Here is a 20,880-nt window from a genome sequence, read left to right as displayed (position 1 = left end):
AGTGTTATCTTTTTGAAACGTGCAAGTGAGAATAGAGGTGTCAACATAATTATAATTTATAGGTTACTTTCTGTATTTGATCCTTTTTTGTTTATTCAGTAAATATTAAAGCACCTACTATATGGATCCTAGGTAATTTTTTTTCTGATTTATTTTGCAGTTCACTAATAATCCCTTTAGCTGTGTCTAATATACTGTTGTACCTGCCTGCTGAATTTAAATTTCAGTTATTTATATTTCTAGAAGTTCTGCTTGAATGTTTTAAAAAAATCAATGTCACTTTTTAATAGTTTTCTCATCTCTGAAGTTATTTTCAAGCTTGCCTTGTAAAAGCTTCTAAGTATAAATATTTTATGGTCTCTGCTTGATAACTTTAGGATTTAAAGTGTATCTGTTCCTATTGTCTCTTTTCTTTCTAAGTATTCTTGCTCATGGTGTCTTGTTTCCTCTCATGCTGAGTGACCTTTGAAAATTATTTTGCACATAATATGAGGCCAGAGAATTTCTTCTAGGAAAGTTTTGCATTTGCTTTGGGTGTTGCTTGGGAGTATCACAAGTGTCGACCTACCAAGTTTAAGGGCTTGAGTGTCTTGACTGCCCAAGCATTTGACCTAAACAAAGTATGCCACTTGATTGACTTTTCTGTTGTCCTCTTTTCAGAAGAGTTTGAAAAGAATAAAAGACTAAGAAATTAAGGGCTTACTTATAGTTCACTTTAACCTTGAGAGTACAGTTAACCCTTGACCCTCTGTACTCTCCCCCCATGCAGTTGAAAATGTGCATGTAACCTTTGACTCCCCCCAAACCTCACTGTCCTCAAATGTCCAAGAAGGATTGGATATAGGACCCACGTAGATACCAAAGTTTTCTATATAAAATGGTGTAGATCAATGCATTCATTAGCCTCCCACGTCTGTGGGCTCCCAAGTGCAGATCTAAACAGTACAGGTATTTATTGAAAAAAAAATCCTCATGTAAATGGACCAGTGCATTTCAAACCCGTGTTGTTCAAGGCCAACTATGCACGTTTGGGATGCCAGCTTTTGGTGGGAGTACTCTCCTGTTAGAGTCTGCGTCTATGTGGGTTTTGAATTTTGTTCCCTTTGCCCCATAGGCATTCAGAATAGCAGTTCAAATATAGCAATTTTATTCTTATATTTCTTACTGTTTTGTCAGGTATTTATTGTTTTTTCATGAGATACTTCTAAATGTACATTTTATCCACTGGTATAATTTGATTTAGGAGTTTTGTTTCAAATAACCTACTAATGCTTTTACTGGAGACCGAAAGTCTCTGTACTATGTAATATGCCATTCTGACCGTGTCCACATGTTATAGATATGGCAGTTGGCAAAATAGACAAAAGTTCTCACCCTAATAGACAGTACATTTCAGTGGGCAGAGAGAAATGAGTAAAATATATAAATGGTAAGTGATAGGCAAAAAAATAAAGGATGGTGGTATAGGGATAGAACAGTAGTGTCAGAAATTTGGAAGATTTACAGTTTTAGTAACCAGAGATGAGCAGTTTGAGAAAGTAACAGATGAGTCAAGATCTGTAGGAGGTGAGTAATCAGTGTGGCTAAGACGGGGAAGGGTATTTTAGGCAAAGGGAACAAGTATAGAGACCCTGATACAAGTCACAGCCAGGAGACTGGGTTGGAGAGAAAGATGGACAGTGAATAAAAGATGAGGTTATAGAAACTACATGGTGTCTAAGAACTCATAGGTCTTGGAGTACTGGTAGGCCTTTTTATGGAGTCATAGGAGGATTTTGAGCAGTGATGTGATCTGACTTTGTTCAACTCAGGACACAATTATGTTGTGAAAAAATTAGAGGATGGGGACAAGGGTGTGAAGCAGGAAGAAGAGTCAGCTATGATAGTTATCTTGCGATTGTTGCAGGTAATGGGGCTATAGCATAAATAAGAAAAAGTTCTGCCCACTTCAGTCCAGCTTTTAGTTCACTCATAAAAGTATCTATTTCAGGAAATGAGAGGTGCTAGAAAGAAATATAATTAATTCGTTCTGGTATTTTATAGTTACTAGGAACATGTATAAAGGACACATAGACAAAGCCAAAGGGGGATAGGATCAAGGGTGGGAGGTGGGGATGACCAGGGTGGTGGAGAGTGGTGGGGAGAAAATGGAGACAACTGTACTTAAACAAAAAGAAAAAAATGTGGAAAAAATATGTTTAATAAAAGGAGTAATTCTTTAGTGTATGCCTCAATCCTACCTCAAAATAACACAGATTTATTTTAGTATGTAGATTATAAAAATAAATAAGTACTGAGATTTAATACAGACTTGGTATTTCTTTTAATACATTAAAAGATAAGACATAAAAATATTTTTAAGCCTAGCATATTTCTAACCTCTAAATGAATTACAAGCTATTTTTAATTGGGGGCTTGTGATGATGTAGTTTATGAATACTTCTAGCTTGTAGTCCAAAAAGATATAACTTTACTGGAAGTGGGTAAAAATTTATTTCCCTCTAAGGTTGTAGATTTGCCTATTTTTCTTTTTAGTTTTTCATTTTTTTGCTTCGTATGTTTGAAGCTGTGTTATCGGTTTCTAAAAATATAAGGTTCTGATTTGGGGTTTTGGATTTCCCCCTTTATCATTGTTAAAAGTCTCTTTATTTCTAGTAATGCTTCTTCAAGATGCTTTGTAGGAAGTTAGTATAGCTACACCAGCTTTCTTTTGGTTTGTGTTTGCATTGGTCTGTCTCTTTCATTTTATTTTTATTTTAATGTGACCTTATATGTAAAGTATATTTCATTTAAGCAACCCGTTTTAAAAATTCTGTCTTGGTGTTTTACTTGGAATATTTGATTCATTTATTTTTAAGGTATTTATTGACATATTTGGTTTTATTTTTGCCACTATTATTTTATCCACTTTTTTAGCTTTCTTTTTGCCTCCTTTCATGCTTCTTTTCAGTCAATCAATCATTTTTTATTTCAGTTTTCTTTTATTAGCTTATGTATGCATTTACTCTTATTTTAGTGGTCTCTGTAGAGCAGGGATTGGCAAATGATTGCTTTCAGGCCAAATCCAGATGCCCTTCTGTTTTGTACATAAAATTTTATTGAAACACAGCCACACCCATTTGTTTACATATCATGTATCACTGCTTTGGCACTACATAGGCGTAACTGAGTAGTTGCACAGGGACACTATATACATATGGTTTGTAAAGCCTAAAATATTTATTGTATGGCCCTTTATAGACTAAGTTTGCCAACTCCTGCTGTAGGGCAGTGGTTCTTACATTTGATCACACGTCAGAATCACTGTTAAGACTTGTTAATAAACAGATTGCTGGGCCCCTATCTCCAGAGTTTCTGATTCAGTAGATTTAGGGTAGCGTCTGAGAATTTGCCCTTCTGGCAAACTGCTAGGTGATGCTCAGCTGCTGGTCGTGGACCACATTTTGAGTACCACTGCTCTAAAGGTTACGATATACTGCAATACATCTTTGACTTACTACAATCTAAAATAAATTACTGTACCTAGGGGAGGTGACTACCTCCACAATAAGGTAAAAAGCCTTAGAACCCTTTGACTTTGTTTGCTTACCTCTTAGGAATACTATTTTATAATAATCTCAAACTGGCAATAGCTCAAATGTCCATCAGCAGAATGGATATTAATAAATTGTGGTGCATTCATTTACTAGAAAACTGTAAGTGAAAAAGAATCTTCCACACATCCTATTGAGTGAAAAGAAGCCAGGTACCAGAGTGTACCTATTGTATAATTACTTTTATTTGAAGTTTACAAATGGGGAAAACCAACTTACGGTGTTAAAAGTCAAGACCAGTTAGCTTTGGTAGGAACTTGTGACTTTGGGGAGTTTGGTGAGGGTGCTCACAGGATGCTTACAGTGATCTGTTGCTCTGGAGACTGGTTATACCAGAATGTCCATTTTGTGAAAATTCATTGAGGCTGCATAGTCACAATTTGTGTACTTTTCTCTGCCTTATTTTTATAAGAAGTTAAAAACTAATTTCTCAGTAGTTTGAGAATGTTAAGAGTTAATTTTTTTTTAAATAGTAGAGACATTTACTCTTTTCAAATCTTGTGTGTTTGTAGGAACAGAATACTGTTTCCATGGGAACTTCTGGCTACTCAGTTATTCAGTACTCATCTTTCCGTAGATTTGTATGTCTACTGTCTCTCTTAGCTACATTTTTTACATGGTGATGACACACAAAAAACTTTATTTGGAATTGTATTAATGTTTTTAACACAGCAGTCTACATAGAGCAAAGGTTTTAAGTGATCCAAACTGTGACTCCCTTATAGTGTTATGCTAAGAAAGAAAAATATTTTTTTAACTAGAAGATACTTTTTTTTCCTGCAAGTTGTTCTATTTAAGAAAAACACTTGCCGAGATGGAATGTGGCATTATATTAGGGTATCTATTTGATTCTCTTGTTTCTGCTTAAACAATCTTTTAACACTCGTTTGGTGTATTTCCTTTAAATATATATACACATATATTTACTATTGTAGGGATGATTATTCCCCCGTGATTTGGGTATTTGCATAGGTAAGGGGAGCAGATTGAAAGGAAAAGATTCTGGTGTATTGATCTGAAGCCTGTAGTAAAGCTGCCTCTTCTGCCTCGCCCATCTTGTTTGTCGTGGTTGGATTGCGCAGGGTCCTAGTGAAAACCAACTTCTCAGACGAGTAAAATGCATACATCTCGTGGGGGTGGAGGTGGAGATAGGGGTGTTTCATTTTATACAAGGAGATGATACGGTATGGTCATTCATAAATATTCTAAAAGGAGCTTTATAGAATATTTTAGAGTCATTTATGAGAACAAATTGTTTGGTTTGGTTTCTGTGACCTAAATAAACAGCAAATTGTTAGATTTCAGAGTTAATTATGCACACTAACGAGCACTGTGATATTCCATGTTTTACTGATGCAATAATAATCACACCAGCAGAATGAATATTGCATAAAACCTTATTTCCTATTTGTATACATTTTTCTGTGAGCTAAAGAAGAGACTACAGATTTAGGTTTATAAATCTTTAGTATTGAATACCTTTGAAATTTTGATACAGAATAAAGATTGCAGCTGCATAGAGAATTTTTTAAATACATGGAGAATTTTTACCTTTCATCTGGCAGTAGCTGCCATAAGATGATGTCACCTTGTAGCTGATTGGCTGTTACAGTACCTAGGGCAGGGAAGAGAAAGAAAAATGCCGGCACAAACCTCAGTGGTGGTTCTGTGGTTGTTTCTATCTATTTTTGATAGAATCTTTGATTAGTATCACATCTACTGTATTTGGCCATGTGAACCATTGGGAGCATCCTAGGGGGAGGAAAATTAAGAGCTTTCAGAGGAATGAGGCGACTGATTTGCAAACGGATCTGTGATTGTAAGTTGCAGAATCTGGGTATAAGGCATAAGGCAGGGTGTGCTGGAAAATGCACTATGGGAGGAGCTGGCAGAAAATGCTTATATGAGCAGCAAAAAAAAGAAATCCTTTTTTTATCTTTAGAGTTAATATATTTGGTTTTATGTTTTGACTTTATAGATACAGGGAGTAAATATGCTATTGCAATCTGATTTTAAATTACACTGGGTTATTTTATATAGTGTTAAAGAATATATAAATGCTTCTTCAAAGGAGCTTTATTTTATATCTCACAAAGTTATGATTTTTATATATAGTTTATTTGATTTTTGAGTATTAAGGAAAATGGAGCAAAGCTTAGTTCTCTTAAATACATTTTCCTAATGCTTCGTACAGATAAAAGCTTTGATGATGAAGAATCAGTGGATGGAAATAGGCCATCATCAGCTTCTTCAGCCTTCAAGGTTCCTGCACCTAAAGCATCCGGAAATCCTGTCAACAGTGCAAGGAAGCCTGGTTCAGCAGGTGGCCCTAAAGTTGGAGGTAATGTAAATCCATTTCAAATCTGCTGTGTCCTTGATATGGCCACACGCACTTAGAACTTCGGAGGAATATGTTTATTCATGACTGCAGCATGATTGCAGATCTGGAGTCTTTTGCAACATGCAGAAGAATGCTGCGTTTTTGAAATGTTTAAAATGTTGTATATTCCTGTTTCCTATCAGAACATATGTGAATTAGTGTTTTCTTGAGCATATTTATTTTTCAGATGCCATCTTTAAAAGGAGATATTTAAAGGAGTTTTTTGGGGTTTTTTTTGTTTTTAAGAAAGAAGCAGGTTTTTAAAAATTTGGCTATTAATTTTCAGATGCCATAGTGTTAAAAAATACTGGTGTACTTTATGTTTTCATGCATTTATCTAGGTAGGGGGACCTTAAATTCTACAATATTAAGTAAATGGTTGAAGGTACTTAGATACTGAGTCATTTGTCACAATAGGAAATGGGTGGTGGTCAAGTAAAATTGCCTCAAAAATGGTTTGTGGATTAGGTAATAATAAATAGGAAAAACAGGTTTTATGCAGTTACGCTGCACATAGTATATTCTTTGATCATATTAGAACTGTTCCTAGCATATTATGTATTTTAATTTTTTTAAATGTGTATTTTTTCATGTACTAGTTAGAACACCATGAGTACTTTTCAGGTGTTAGTTCCTGCCATGTTTTTCTGATAAAATGAATCCTATACAAATAAGGGTAAATATTTAATACTAAAAAGACAGTTTTTCCTCTTTTCTTTTTTTTGTTAATACATTTGTGCTTAAATTTGGAAAAAGAGATTATTTTTATTTATGATAACTGCTGGGGAAATCGTAATCTTTAGGACTTTTGTTTTTTCTCTTTTTGTCTATTGTTCATTCATTAAAAACAGAAAGGAAATAAACTATGTATTTTGATCAGGTTCTGTAAGTTGTGTTCTCTTGATCTTTCTATACAGTTAAACGTTGTTTTCCAAATCTCATGATATTCTGAACATAGGAAAACTATCATAAGTATTTCATTTTAACTATCTTTAACTAATGTGTCATGTAACTAGCAAGAAAGGTGGTATGGTATATATATACATACATTTATATGTGTATGAATAAATATGTACACATATTTACTTATGCATTTATATGCACATAAATAGATAAATAAAATACTGTGAAATAGGAATGTCTTACTGATTTCCTGAATATTTTGAGTAATTTACATTTTAGTATTTTAATTATTTTCTGTTAGTTTGCAATTATTGGAGTATATTCCCATCCAAATGTCAGTTATATTCTATTACATATTTTTATCACATATTATCTCTGATGAAAAGTATATGACTATGGTTTGTTCTTTTGTAACAGTGCTACCTTTAGTTATCACAAGGGGAATTTTTTCCTTAATTTTGAGTTCTAGATTTCTAATCTATGATTTTATCATACTGTAATTATTTCGTAATTATTTCGTGAAACTGTCTCATTTGACTTAAAATGGATAATATTTGAACTGCATGTTGATAATATATAACACTGTTGTGAGTCTGAGCCAGTGGTTTGTAATTAGCTGTGTTTTTCCTGTTTTACTTTATTTTCTTAGATGAAAATTAAGATTGTAGTTTTCCTAAAAGGTCAATTCTGGTATTAATCAAATTGATGAAATCAGATTTTTTTTTTTAAAGAAACAGATTTTCTTAATGCTCCCATCCCTACCCCGCCCTTCTCCAGTTTGTGGTCCACCAGATTTGAAAATGTTAGGTAACTTTCATGATTGTAGTCATTAATTACTACACAGCATTAATCACAGATTAATGTCATCATCTAGACAATGGCCCTTTTGGTAAAAATAAGGGAAAGACCTCCATTCCTTCTTCCTCCTCCTGCTTCTTCTTTTGGCAGTTGCAGATTCATTCTATATGTGTTGTGTTTGCCACTGCTCATTCAGGTTCACTGCCCATTTTCTATCTAAGAAAAGAGCTCTTAGCCAGAGGATATTGTTGTTCCTTCAGAAATTAATGTCATTCTTGGCTGTCAGTCCTTCTTTGAAAACTTAACTTCAGATTTTTTTGTTCTCAGCGGAGGCTCATTGATTTTTAAATTAGTTGTAGAAAGTTTTATTAGAGTTGTAGAACCTTTGAATTAGAAGGGACATTGGGAGTCATGTTGCTCATCTTACTATCCATAGCAATTTCTTTCAAACTATTCTTGATAGATGATTATTCAGCATCTGATTAGAGTAATATGTGATCACGGATTAAAATTTGGAACAAAAAGCACCTGCAGTACCACTACATGTAGAAATAATCAACTGATAAATTATGATGTACTTTCTTCCAGTTACTTTTATAGTTACTTTTCCAATTATTTTTAAACATGCAAATGTTTTCTTAGGTACAGAATTGGCATCACTCATCATGTACTTTTGTATATGTTTTTTCTTACTTGTATTTTACCCTGAGCATTTTTTCATTGTCTTAAGTTATTAATTGAACACTATTCATGGCTAAATGATATCTAGGTTGCTTTCAGTATTTTCTGCTGTTGTTAACTGTGCCATTATTCTTTTATGTATACCTTTCGGCACATCTCCAATCATTTCTTTAGAATAAATTTCTAAATTTTACTGTATCAAAAGGTGCAGGGATCTTTCATGCTCTTTTAGTTTGTCATAGTGTCCTCCAGGAAGGATATAAGCCCATTTCAATCCTATATATATTATTTTTTTAATATTACATTAAAATCTGCCTCCTCAAAACTTAGCAGGGATGATGAATTATTTGTTAACGTGATACTTTCAAATACTTGAAGGCAAGGCTGCCCCGTCTCTCTTTTTAACTGTTCTGTTTCTAGAGTTTACATTTTCTTCCTCATAAATTTGTATGGAATATAATGGTGATTCAGTCCAGGCAATTCATTTGCTACTTCTAGGTATATAATGAGCACATGGTATCAAGGTGGGTGGAGGTATACAGTAGTTGTATAGGCCAGTCGCAGCTCACTGAGTTTAACAAATTTCTTTCAAATAAGATTACCAAAATAAAAATGAAGCAAGCCTCTTCGGAATCCTGACTGAATCTACTTTTGAAGTTTTAGAGTTTAATTCATTTCTTCCAGGGACATATGTTAGGATTAAAGAGATGTATGCTATTTTTAGCAAAGTATCCTATCCAATTAATTAAAGCCAATAGGGCCTGTGTTTAATCTTTAGTATGTAGTTCTTTGGCTCAGTATTCTAGTCTGTTCTCATATTAGAAATGGGTGGCCTTTAAGCCAGGGAAAATTAAATAAAGGGGGCGGGGTTGCGTACGAATATATTACTATAAAAACTGATGTTACCTTTGTGTTTTACTAATTAGAATAAAGATAAAATGAATTACCTCTCTTTTTTTAAAGATTTTATTTCTTTATTTTTAGAGGAGAAGAGAGGGAGAAAGGGAGAGAAACAATGTGTGGTTGCTTCTTGCGCACCCCCTACTGGGGACCTGGCCGGCAACCCAAACTTGTGCTCTAGACTGGGAGTGGAACCGGTGACCCTTTGATTTGCAGGTCAGCACTCAACCACTGAGCCACCCCAACCAGGGCAGATAAAATGAATTCTCTTAAGTTGTCCATTTTCTGAACAAGAATTGTAACTTTATTATAGGAATCTAGGTAAACACTTCTTTTTAAAATGGTTTGTAATACAATTGCTGAAGGTACCTGATTGTTTAGTATTTTAGGTAATAATTTTTAAAAATATTTTTGAAAAAAAATATTTTTGAGTGTTTTTACATGCAGTTTTTAATTTAAAACTCATATTCTCTGAGTTAGATACTTTATTATCCTGGTTTTACTGATGAGCAGACTAAAGTTTGGAAAAGTTAAGTAACTTGCACAGGGTCATGCATCTAATAAGAGGGCAAAGCATGAAAATTACTGCCGCCACAGTAATCTCACTGGGTAAATAAGGATTCTAGATTTTGTTATTTTGAGATTATAATCTACAGTAATGATCACTACCTTTCAACATCCATAAATCTGTCATCTAAAAGCTCAACTAGTATGATTCCCAGAAAAATAGAATATTTGGAAATAAGCAAACCTGTAACTTTTCATTGCAAACAGAAATGCTCTCTAGTATCTTGTTGTAATTGCCTATTTAAAGTTTATTTTCTGAGTTATAATGTCTCTGTTCCTATATCAATTATTTTGGATATTATTCTTTTTTAAAAAATAAAGATTGAATTAGATGATGATATAATCGTTATTGTTTGTAATTAGTACCACATTTTGAGGTTACTGATTTGTCATTGAGACTTGTATATAATTATTGAGATACATCATTATTTTAAAAGATTTTGTTTATTTACTAATTTATTTACTTTTAGAGAGAGGGGAAAGGAGGGAGAAAGAGAGGGAGAGAAACATCAATGTGGGGGAGATACGTGTTTTAGCTGCCTCTCACTTGCCCCCAACTGGGAACCTGGCCTGCAGCCCAGGCGTGTGCCCTGACTGGGAATTGAACCAGCAACCTTTTGGTTCTCAGGCTGGCATTCAGTCCCCTGAGCCATACCAGCCAGGGCTAAGATACATCATTGAACAAATTATTGATTCTGAAAGTTCTTTTGTTCTCTTTCACTCGTTCAAGTGGACAGATTATTCTCTCTTATTTCCATTTTATATCAAAGACTATTTTGAAATGGTTTTAACTTTTAATTCTTATAATTATGTAATTACCACCTTTTCAAATTCAATAGTACTTAGCCATCTATAAGATATTTAAATTTGCTTTACTTCATGTATGTCTGACCTGGGTTTTAAGAATGTCCAAATATCTGTTTTGCTCAAATTATGCTGATGATGCCCATTTTTTCTCTTTCATGCAAACAACAGAGTTGTTTCTTTAAAACAAATGAAAATTATGAGAATTCATACCTATTTAATAAAACAAATCTCTCAGAATTTGTTGTTTAATCTCAAAATCTAATTTTTTAACTGGTAAACCTCAATTTTTTTGTTTTTGAACTTCGTTAAACCAAGTAACTTTTCTGTTTGTGTTTTGTTTTAATCCTCTTTTCCTAACCTAGTGACTTTAAAAGATACTAAACCCAGAAGATTTTAACTCTGAAGGAGTGAGGTCAGTAAAGGTGATCTGATGCTGATTCAGATGAAGAGACAGCGTGGAGTTAAACGATGTATCAAAGATCAGGCAGTTGTTAGCAGAGATGAATTGAGAACTCAGTGGTTTTATCCTATAGTAGCAAAACAATAGGATTTAAATTGTGAATTTAGGGATTGGCCAGTCACCATTTTGTCTTAGATTACTGTGAAACCCATATCATTGGCTGCCCATCGTAAAATACCCTGGTGCTATCTTTCTTAACTTTGGTTTTAAGACAAATATGATTCGAGTTAACAGATGCTATTGTTAATATAAATCAGTAAGTTACCTACTTGCCTGCTATGTATAAGAATGTATGTTTTAGTTTTATTGTAGTTACTTTCATTGGCCTCTATTCTGTTTTACCTCTTGCACAAAACTTAAAGTGATAAAGAAACTTCATCGTGCATGGTTTATTTTTTGAAGCATTCATAATGTTTAAGAGAAGTGAGAAAATATATAAACAGCCAGACTACTTGCATTGAAATTAATAGGCAAACTGAAGACCCAGTATCTCCATAGATTATTTTTATCTATAGCAGTATAGACCCTACTGTGTGCAAGGCTTCGTGTTGGGCATTGAGACCATATGGAAAGTTCAAGTTTTAAACTTAACAAATATAATTACGATAGCTGTCCATGCTTATTATTCCACCAACCACTGTTAATATTATTAGCATTTTGGTCCTTCCATACTTCCTTTGTCTACACATTTTTACTGAGATTTAGGTGCTAGAAAATTATAGTCTCATATGGATAGGCAAATTGATTTAAGGTTTGCCTTTGAAAAGAGTGAAATATCATTAGATCATTCATGTGAGGAATTTTTCATTAGTTAGACTCATTATACTTAATCTGTATAAGATAGAAGTTTGTAATAACTGTAATCCAAGGCTTATATTTATCACATACATTGTAATATAGTTGAATTGGTAAAAAGCATTGTTTCTATGATGGGCATGTTGTGAATTTAAACTAACTTTTTGATTTACTTGTCATTTTTTTAGAATCAATTTGTGTGTTTCTTACCAATGAAGTGAAATGCATAATTTGTTTTTTAAATATAGGAGACATGCTCACTGTTAAGTCAAACAATAGAGAGATGTTTGAAAAAAATCTTTAATGATATCTTGCCTCTAATCCATTGCCTTGAGGTAAGCAGTGGTAAATTTGACATGTACCCTTCTGCATCTTATTTTGTATTCATTTATGTTAGTATTCAGATTAGATTTTATTTTTGCCCACATACTAGTAAACATTTAGCAACTTGCTTTTTTTTAAACAAAATATCTGTTCATCCTTCAACATTAAGAATGAGAGTTATTGCATCCTTTTAATAGGTATACAGTATTCCACATTATCGTTGTACCACAATTTAATAAACTGTTTCCCTGTTAGTATCATTCTGGTTGTTTGCAACTTTGTGCCATTACAAGGAATGCAGATCTCCATGTACTTACATACTTGGAAATGCTGGTGCTTGTCTCTAGAATAGATTCTTGTTAAAGAGATTGCTCAGTCAAAGGTTGTGTGTGTTTTTAATTTTAATAAAGACATTTTACCTCCTCCAACACTGAATATAGCAGCCTCATTAATTATTGCCATTTTGATGGGTAAAAATAGTGATTCTTTCTGTCAATTTGCATTTTTTTCATCCACCCATTCACCCAGCCAGCAGCCACCAGATATTTACTGAAAGCTTTTAGTGGGCTGCTGCTTCTGTAATCTTTGGGGAATGTCACCGGACAAAAACAAAGACCCTGTCCTCCTGGAGTTTATATTCTAGTGGGTGTCAGAATATTTGAATCTATTAATAAGAATTAACATATCCTCTTATGATTTACATATTATTACTTGCCCATTTTTTTTATTGGGCTGTTTTGTCATCAGTTTGTAACAGTTTTGAAAATATTAGGTCTTTGTTATTTTGTTAAAAATTGCAAATATTTTCTTAGTCTCTCCTTTGTCTGTGGCATTTTTACATCAAAATTTAAATTTTTTGTTGTGTTAGGAAAATATGTATTCTTTTCTTACCTACTAGCAAATTTCTTATCTTGAAAGGAAGACTGTTGTCCAGTCCCAAGCTTACACAGTAGTCTGATTTATTCTAAAACATTAATTATTTTACAAATAGTTTATTCACAACATCTGGAATTTATTTTTGTATAAGGTAAGAGTACATCTATTTTAATTTATTTTCCTTATGCATGAGCGATTAATGTCCATGCAACTAAAAAAATATTCTTTACTTCATTGAATTAAGATATGACTGTATGTGTTTTGGCTACTTTGTGTAGTTTCTTTTATTTTTTCCTGATTTACTTATTATCTGTACCTATTCTAGCTTAGAGTGTGTGATTTCCCAGTCTTTGTATTATGAAAAATTTTGAGTGTATAGCAAAGTTGACATGCAATGAATACATCTCAACTAGATTTAATAAGTAGAATTTGCCCTGTTTGTTTTAATTCTGTCTATATATATTCCCACACGTACTTTTTTAATCTCAACAACTGCAAAATTAATTGTAAGTATTATGACATTTCAGCCATAAATATTTAATGTACACCTTCTAAGACTTAAAGGCACACTCCATTATAATCATAGTACCATCATATACAAGAAAATACCGTACTATTATGTATAAAACAGTTCCCTTACCAATTTTTACAGCCAGTATACTGGCTTTTTTAGACTCTAAGCCAATTGTCTTTCATGTTCTGGATTTTTCTGACTTCTTTGTGATGTTATTTAACTTGTTCCTTTAACCCTTTTATTCTCTGTAAGTTTATTCTCAAACTGTATACTTCCTTTTAAGTACTTCTATATTCAAATTTCCTTACATGTCCTAAGAATTTTTTTTTTTATAACAAGGGATCCTGTGGGGCCAAGGGAAAAAAATTTACTCAGTTTCTTAGTTCAAAAATCCCCTCTTCTGTTGCTGTAGTGAAATGCAGCTTTTTAACTGAATGGACGGGCTTTCCACTTCTGAGTTCGTGGTGCCGTTTTTGTCTCAATTGAGTCTTTATCTTCTCTTTCTTCATTGTCTTTTTCTGCCTAGGTTGGAAAGGATACCTCCCCCTTTTAAGTAATACTTACCTACGGTCATGGGGGAATCTCATGTGATGCCTGTGTTCCCCCACTACCGAAATCCTCCTCTTCCGTACTATTTTCTCAGATTTTTCTCTCCGCAGTTGACCTTGCTGATCTTGGATGTTTATATTTCTTCCATATAATTTGTAATTCAACTTGTAAAGTGAAGTTTGGAGTATTATTTGTCCTAGTTGTATTACAAGTATGTTATATGGGTGATTTTATTTGCCCTTCTTTTTGGTCTCTCTGATTTTTGGAGTATTTATTTGAACATTCAATTTGAATACTGGTTTCCCATGGAGATCATAATGTCTACTATAAGTTTTAATATTTGGTAAGAAAATGCCTTTTTTAAAACTTGATAATTCATTATCTCAGAATTTTGTTGAACTGTAGGGTATTATTATTGAATAGTTTCTATTTTCCTGTGATCTGCATTACTTTTTTGTCACATATCAGAGTTTCATATATTATTAGCGTGTCTGTTTTTGAGCTTTGTATTTTGTTCAGAGTTGGTCTGTCCTTGCACTATATCTAATTGTCACAATTACCGTAGCTTTGTGAATCTTGGTAGCTGGTAGGGCCAGTACTCCACCCTTTACTTCAGGTATGTCCAAACAGTGTGGGGCTCACTGCTCTTTCAGATTTTAGATTAGCTTGACAAGTGGCATAAGAAATTCACTGGAGGCTTGATTATTACTGTAGTACTGTAGGGAGACTGGGGACTTTATGATACTGAGTTTTCCTGTCCACGAACGCAGAATACTTCTCCATTTATTTTAGTATTTTTTAATATCTCATTAATATTTATTATCTTTTCCCCAACAGTTTTTCATTTGTTCTTGTTTGGTTTGCTTTGTACCTCAAAATAGTAGTTATTACTGAACATAGTATTTTTTTAGTTATAAAACTTTTGAAAGAAACTTTAAAAGGCATAGATAAATGGGCATACTACTTTCCTAGGTAGGAAAACAGTACTACAAAGCTTTCAGTTCTTTCCAAATTCATCTATAGATTCAATGCATTGTCTTTTTTTTTTTTTGAGGTATACTGTGACATACAACATTCTGTTAAGTTTAGTTCAACAAAATGAAGTTCAGATTTTAGTTTTCATGAATAGAGCTTTATTTGAATACAGCCTTGCTCATTCATTTATATATTGTCTGTGGCTGCACTGGCACTACAATGGCGGAGTTGAGTAATTGCAACAGAAGCCATGTGGCCCACAAGGTCTAAAATATTTACTATGCGGCCCTTTCAGAAAAATTTACCAATCTCTGTTTTAGAGTAGTTAGGTAACTCTGGGCAAAGCTCTTGCGTTCTGTTTTAGCCTATTAATATCTTTCATTGTGATTGTTGACCCAGTTCTGTTTGAAAGAGCTTTACTCAAGTTGAAAGCCAACATTATCGCCCCTTCAGCCTAGCCTCTATCTGTGCTCCTGCTCTCAAACTTATTTTATCTAAATACATCGCCTCTTGTATGTGCACTCGCTCTCCTTTTCTTGTTGTAATATTTGACATTAGGGCCCATTACTCTTTTTGTCTCTCCTATGGTATCCATCCTCCTTGCTGGTGCTGTATTTTATAGTATTTTTTAGGTGAACTTTAAACCTGTATCAAAATGGAATGATGGTTGTGAGATGAAGCAGTTCATTTAATAGAGTATTCTCCTATGCAGGAATCGTTTTTTTGCTTTGTTAGACAAAACCAAGGTGAGGGGAAACATTAGGCAAACTAGGATTGTGAAATGGTTTACTTGTAATGCATACAAAAGATAAGGCTAGAGTGGGGAGCCCAGCCTGTCCTCTGCTCTGACACTGTTCCCGTACCCAGTATATTCCCATTAGCAGCAGCTCTGTTTATACAAAGTGATTCTCAAAAGTAAGAGTCAGGTAAATTGGGGTCAACCACTCAAACCATGAAAGTTGTTAATAAATTGGTGGCGTTCGTGTCCAGGTGTAGAGACCTAATCGTCACATATGGGATAGTCTTAAGGCTGCATTTTGTGCTGTTTGTAGCCTTTCATCTCTGCAGCTTCTGTGAAACTTTAAAAGACCATTTCATCTCTATTTCCTCTCCTCCTGCCCACTAGTTTACTTGGCCCTACTCATAAGACAGAATTTACTGGATAGTAAAGGTATTATGATTAGAATGAATTTTCAAAGTTAGACTTTCTTATATATGTCCCTAGTCAGTGGTACATTTTTTCCTGGCCTTATTTTGGATTTATTCAGAATCTCTGCATTCCCTTGAAGGTTTTAGACATTGTGTTATGGCTGGTGGGTTAATAATTGGTGAAGGTAGCATTCTGTCCTGTGTATGATACCTTTTGTAAACTGCGTATACACTGTAGTAACTCTTCGTACTGAACTCCTCTCAGCCTTTCCATTCCTCTGTAGAATTGTCTTTCACTCTGCATTTCAGCACGCTGAGGTTGTTAACTGGTTTTGCCCCTGCACATTTGTGCAGGTCTCCTCCACCAGTTACGTATATATTGTCCAGATACCAATTGTTTCTTCTCAGATGTGCCTAATGATCGCTCTGGTTACTCTAACAAAGTAATTTGCAAGAACCGGTATATAAATGAACAAAATATACCAATTAATGTAAAAAGTGGTTTTCTTTTTTAATGAAAACTGTGTTAAATGTTGAGGAACTACATGATAAGGACAAGTCCCTAAAGAAATTTTTGTTTAGTGGCCCATGTAAGACAACTGTGGAAGGTTGGGAAGAAATTGTAAAAGTCTAGGCTTTGCAATCCCATTAGGGGACCCGCTGTCAGAAACAATAAACTCCTCTGAAGAGGTCTGTAAATGCATGTAATATTTTATGTTAATAGTGATAGGTATCTTATTTTTTGTTTCTTTGCTTTAATTATTTTTAGTTAATCAGTTACTTTGAATGATCATAGGGATGGGACTGAGAGTTTTATTGTTTCATTGGATTTTTTTCAATATCTAGGGAATAACTCATTTATTTACTCTTGTAATTGAATTTCCTTTAGCAACCACACATTCATTTCTCTTTTAGTTTATTAAATTGTCATTGCTTTTAATTTGTAGTGTTTATTGCCTTACAACTTTGTTATGCTGTTCTGTGGTCAACTCACATACAAAGACCTTCAAAGGTTTTTTTTTTTTTAAAGATGAACTTCTTACATACTGTTGGAAATCCTGAGTATTTTTTTATTAAGATTATATTAACTTTTTAAATACAGTTTTTGAAGTATTAATATTTCCTTTGGTAGATGATAGACTTAATTGGGGAGATATTTTTAATTTAATTTTTTAATTGGAGAGGTTTTTTTTTAAGTTAACTGTCACTTGGGGCGTATATCTTGTGTGGTTGAAATCCGTTCCGTGTGTTGAATTCTTACCGTGAGTGAATGCATTTATAGAGTTAGAAACTAAGCACCACTTTTGTCAGCCAGGGTGCAGTCAGAAGACAGAAACCACAACAGATGCTTTTACAGAGAGAATTTAATCTAAAGAATTGTTAAATGGGTATTGATGAATTAAGAATGCAAAAGAGAACACGAAAGTGTCATGGAGGTAGCAGTTACAGTACACAGCCCCTATCCCTAGAGCTGGAGGAACGAAATGAGGAGGTTAAAATTCTTAAAACTTAGAGGCTTTTAGAGGAGGGGCCCTGCAGAGCCTTGACTTATACTTCTGAGCATGGTGTATAGCTGACTGGTGTCTCTGATGGGTGAAAGTAACTGGTTTAGTGTTAGAGAAAGTGCAAGTTGAAGCCAGGTGCTACTGGAAACAAAGGTCCTTCCAGAGTTTCTAGGGTTTTGCTGACAAGAACTGGAAGCAATCAGAAAGGAGCAAGTAGGTCCCTTCTTCCTTCAGCTTTCAGTCTCTCTCCAGCACCCACTACTGACAGCTTTAACTGGAAAGCACTAGATTCAGCAGAAAAAATGATTTGCTTAATCCTAGGTCCAGGACCACAGAATATGACAGAGTGACTTTGAAGCTGAAAGACAATAGCTTAATTACTGGCTCTTTAAAAAAAAAATTACTGGCACTTAAACAACAACTACGTCTTAAATTATTTTTTGATTGTCTGCAATAATGGAAGGTTTGTTTGCATATTTAAATTTAATTTCAAGACTCTCATTTGCTTTCACATTTGCTGTTCTGACCACTGCAGCACACATGGATCTCCTACGTCACATTTGCCATCATTTATTGACATTTTGTGTTATTTAAAATTGCCGTTCAGCTTTTAAACATTATCCTTTCACCCGTATTTCTTGTCTCCTTTCTCATTGGATGAGGGATGGGAGGACTCTGTTCTTACACAGTTTGAATTTTACTTCCAACCCACTACTAAGTACCTTGACTTCTCTGAAAGTTGGAGATTTTTTCAATGCTTTTTTAATGAAATGGAATGTCTCTTAAAGTTATGCTCAAAAGAATTATATAGTTCATGTTCTTGATGCTAAAATGCTTAAAAATAAACTTTAAAAAGTAAGTTTTTTTGTTTGTTTGTTTTACTTAGCAGGTCCTTCTAAGGAAGGAGGTGCAGGAGCAGTCGATGAAGATGATTTTATAAAAGCTTTTACAGATGTCCCTTCTATTCAGGTAAAGATACCAGTATATGGGCACTTCCCGTGACTGTTGCTTATATGATTGTTCATATAATAATTATTTTTGTCTTTTTAAAAACATTTTTCTACCCTGGCTGGGATAGCTCAGTGGATTGAGCACGGGCTGTGGACCAAAGGGTTACCAGTTCAATTCCCAGTCAGGGCACATTCCTGGGTTGCAGGCCAGGTGCCTGGTGAGGGCCACTTGAGTGGCACCCACAGACTGATATTTCTCTCCCTCTCTTTCTTCCTCCCTTCCCCTCTATCTAAATAATAATAATAATAATAATAATAATAATAATAAATGAATGAAATCTTGAAAAATATTTTTCCTTAAATTACTATGTAAAAATAAAATAATTATTATTACCAAACTATTATTTGTTGATCCTATAACCTTTGTGAGATTTACTCTGATTGAACTGATTTAGGTCCCATGCCCACTTCTGATTGTGATGTACAGAAATACTGTGTTCTGATTGACTTTGGCCTGGGTCATTGACTCTTCTCCTGGGTCCCTTTGTACTCCTTTCTCCTACACTCTGGCCTTCTTTCATTTTCCTTCTGCCAAGGAGCCTTTGCACATACTGTTTACTAATGGGAAGGCTAATCTCTCTCCACTTTGCCTGATGATGTTTGATTCATCCTTTGGCTCTCATTTCAAGCTTGACTTTCCTAACACTAGTTCAAACCCCCTATATTATATATAGAATTTCACAGCACTGCATAATTCTCCTTGGTGGTACTTTCTATTTGCAATTTTATATTTTATATCATTTGATTAATGTTTTTCTCTTTGACTAGGTTATAAGCCGCATAAGGCAAAGAACATGGCCTGTTTTTGCTCACCATAGTATCCTTAGTGTCTAACATAGTGCATTTCTGTTATATGAATATTTGCTGAGTGAATGAAAGGGTAATGGTGTTGGAAAATGGTTGGCTCCAGAGGACACAAAGCATGTAGTTATCCTGGTTATAGTCTAGCATGGAGGCAATGGAGAGACGAACTTAAACTGTGTCCTTTTGCAATATTGTATAATAAGTGTATGATTGCCTACATGTGTTATATACCTGAAGTCATTTTGAGAACTTAGGCCTATTTTTTTAATGAGAATATTTGCATCATGTTTTTAAATGACAGTGCATTTTAAACGTGTATTTGAAGTTACTCATGAGTGGAGAAGTAGCATAAGGGTAATAGGTAAGGAAGACAAAGCACTTGAATATTGTTCATAATATATTTCCATTCTCCATTTCAAAAATGGTGCTAGAATGGGAAATATTAATAAATAACCTTATTACCTGAAAGATTATTTTGACCATCAGGACATAATTTGTTATTGCTCATGGTAAGAAATATTAATGTTACAATTTTGCATTTTTAAGATCTATTCTAGTCGAGAACTTGAAGAAACATTAAATAAAATCAGGGAAATTTTGTCAGATGACAAACACGACTGGGATCAGCGTGCCAATGCGGTAGGATTTTTATTTTTTATTTCCTTTTCCTACTCTTTTTTTTAATGTCTTTTTTAATAACATAGAAAGTCAGTAGTAGCCCTATCTTGTATTTCAGATATTTATGAAATAGAGTATCTGATAGGCAGCATCTCTTTCCAGAAAATATATTGAGAGAGTCGGCATTTCTGATTTAGGGTCAATTTTTGTTTTTGCTGATCAGGTGGAACCTGTCTCACCATTTGTTAGTCTCTCTCCATGTGCTACTTGTTGACTGACCAGGAAAGTGTGAGTTTCACTGATGCCTCAGGGCCGTGGCCTCTCTGTGGCTCTACGGAGTTGTTCATCAGTATTGTCCTTGACTCTCGAAAGGTTTACCAAAAAAGCAGTTCACTTTGCCTGCATGCTCAATATTTTCATAGTGTCAGCAAAAATTTACAGTAGTCTGTCCATTTGTCTGGCATTTTCTTTCCTTTCTCACGTATTTGTCTCTGAATGTGATAAATGTTTCACTCATTTTTTTTAAAAAAGGTCTGGTATTTTTGAGTTAAGAATATTTTTTTAGCTTAAATTCCTTGAGAAACTAGTTGATAAATTTAAAAATTACATTTGCCATGACAAAGGGCTATATTTCAAAGTTTGTGAATTTGTCAAATTTACATGTGAGGTAGT

At 34.0% G+C, this 20,880-nt stretch overlaps 1 protein-coding gene across 50 annotated transcripts in view; it reads left to right on the top strand.

Annotated features, from left to right (window-relative positions):
• The window catches only part of CLASP2 (cytoplasmic linker associated protein 2), a 146,813-nt gene that overhangs the window by 39,656 nt on the left and 86,277 nt on the right, over nucleotides 1-20,880 (top strand). For 23 of the 50 annotated variants that reach the window (XM_053929966.2, XM_053929964.2, XM_053929959.2 and 20 more), the window contains 3 exons: nucleotides 5,788-5,934; nucleotides 18,663-18,745; nucleotides 20,137-20,229. In XM_053929966.2, the coding sequence (XP_053785941.1) occupies nucleotides 5,788-5,934; nucleotides 18,663-18,745; nucleotides 20,137-20,229 (323 nt within the window). Of the gene's footprint in view, nucleotides 1-5,131; nucleotides 5,413-5,787; nucleotides 5,935-18,662; nucleotides 18,746-20,136; nucleotides 20,230-20,880 lie in introns of those variants that run through there. The other 27 variants (XM_053929968.2, XM_053929963.2, XM_053929965.2 and 24 more) reach the window with 7 other exon arrangements.

This window comes from Desmodus rotundus, chromosome 8, assembly GCF_022682495.2.
Source record: "Desmodus rotundus isolate HL8 chromosome 8, HLdesRot8A.1, whole genome shotgun sequence".
Lineage (NCBI taxonomy): Eukaryota > Metazoa > Chordata > Mammalia > Chiroptera > Phyllostomidae > Desmodus > Desmodus rotundus.
This window is presented reverse-complemented; position numbering and strand designations above follow the sequence as displayed.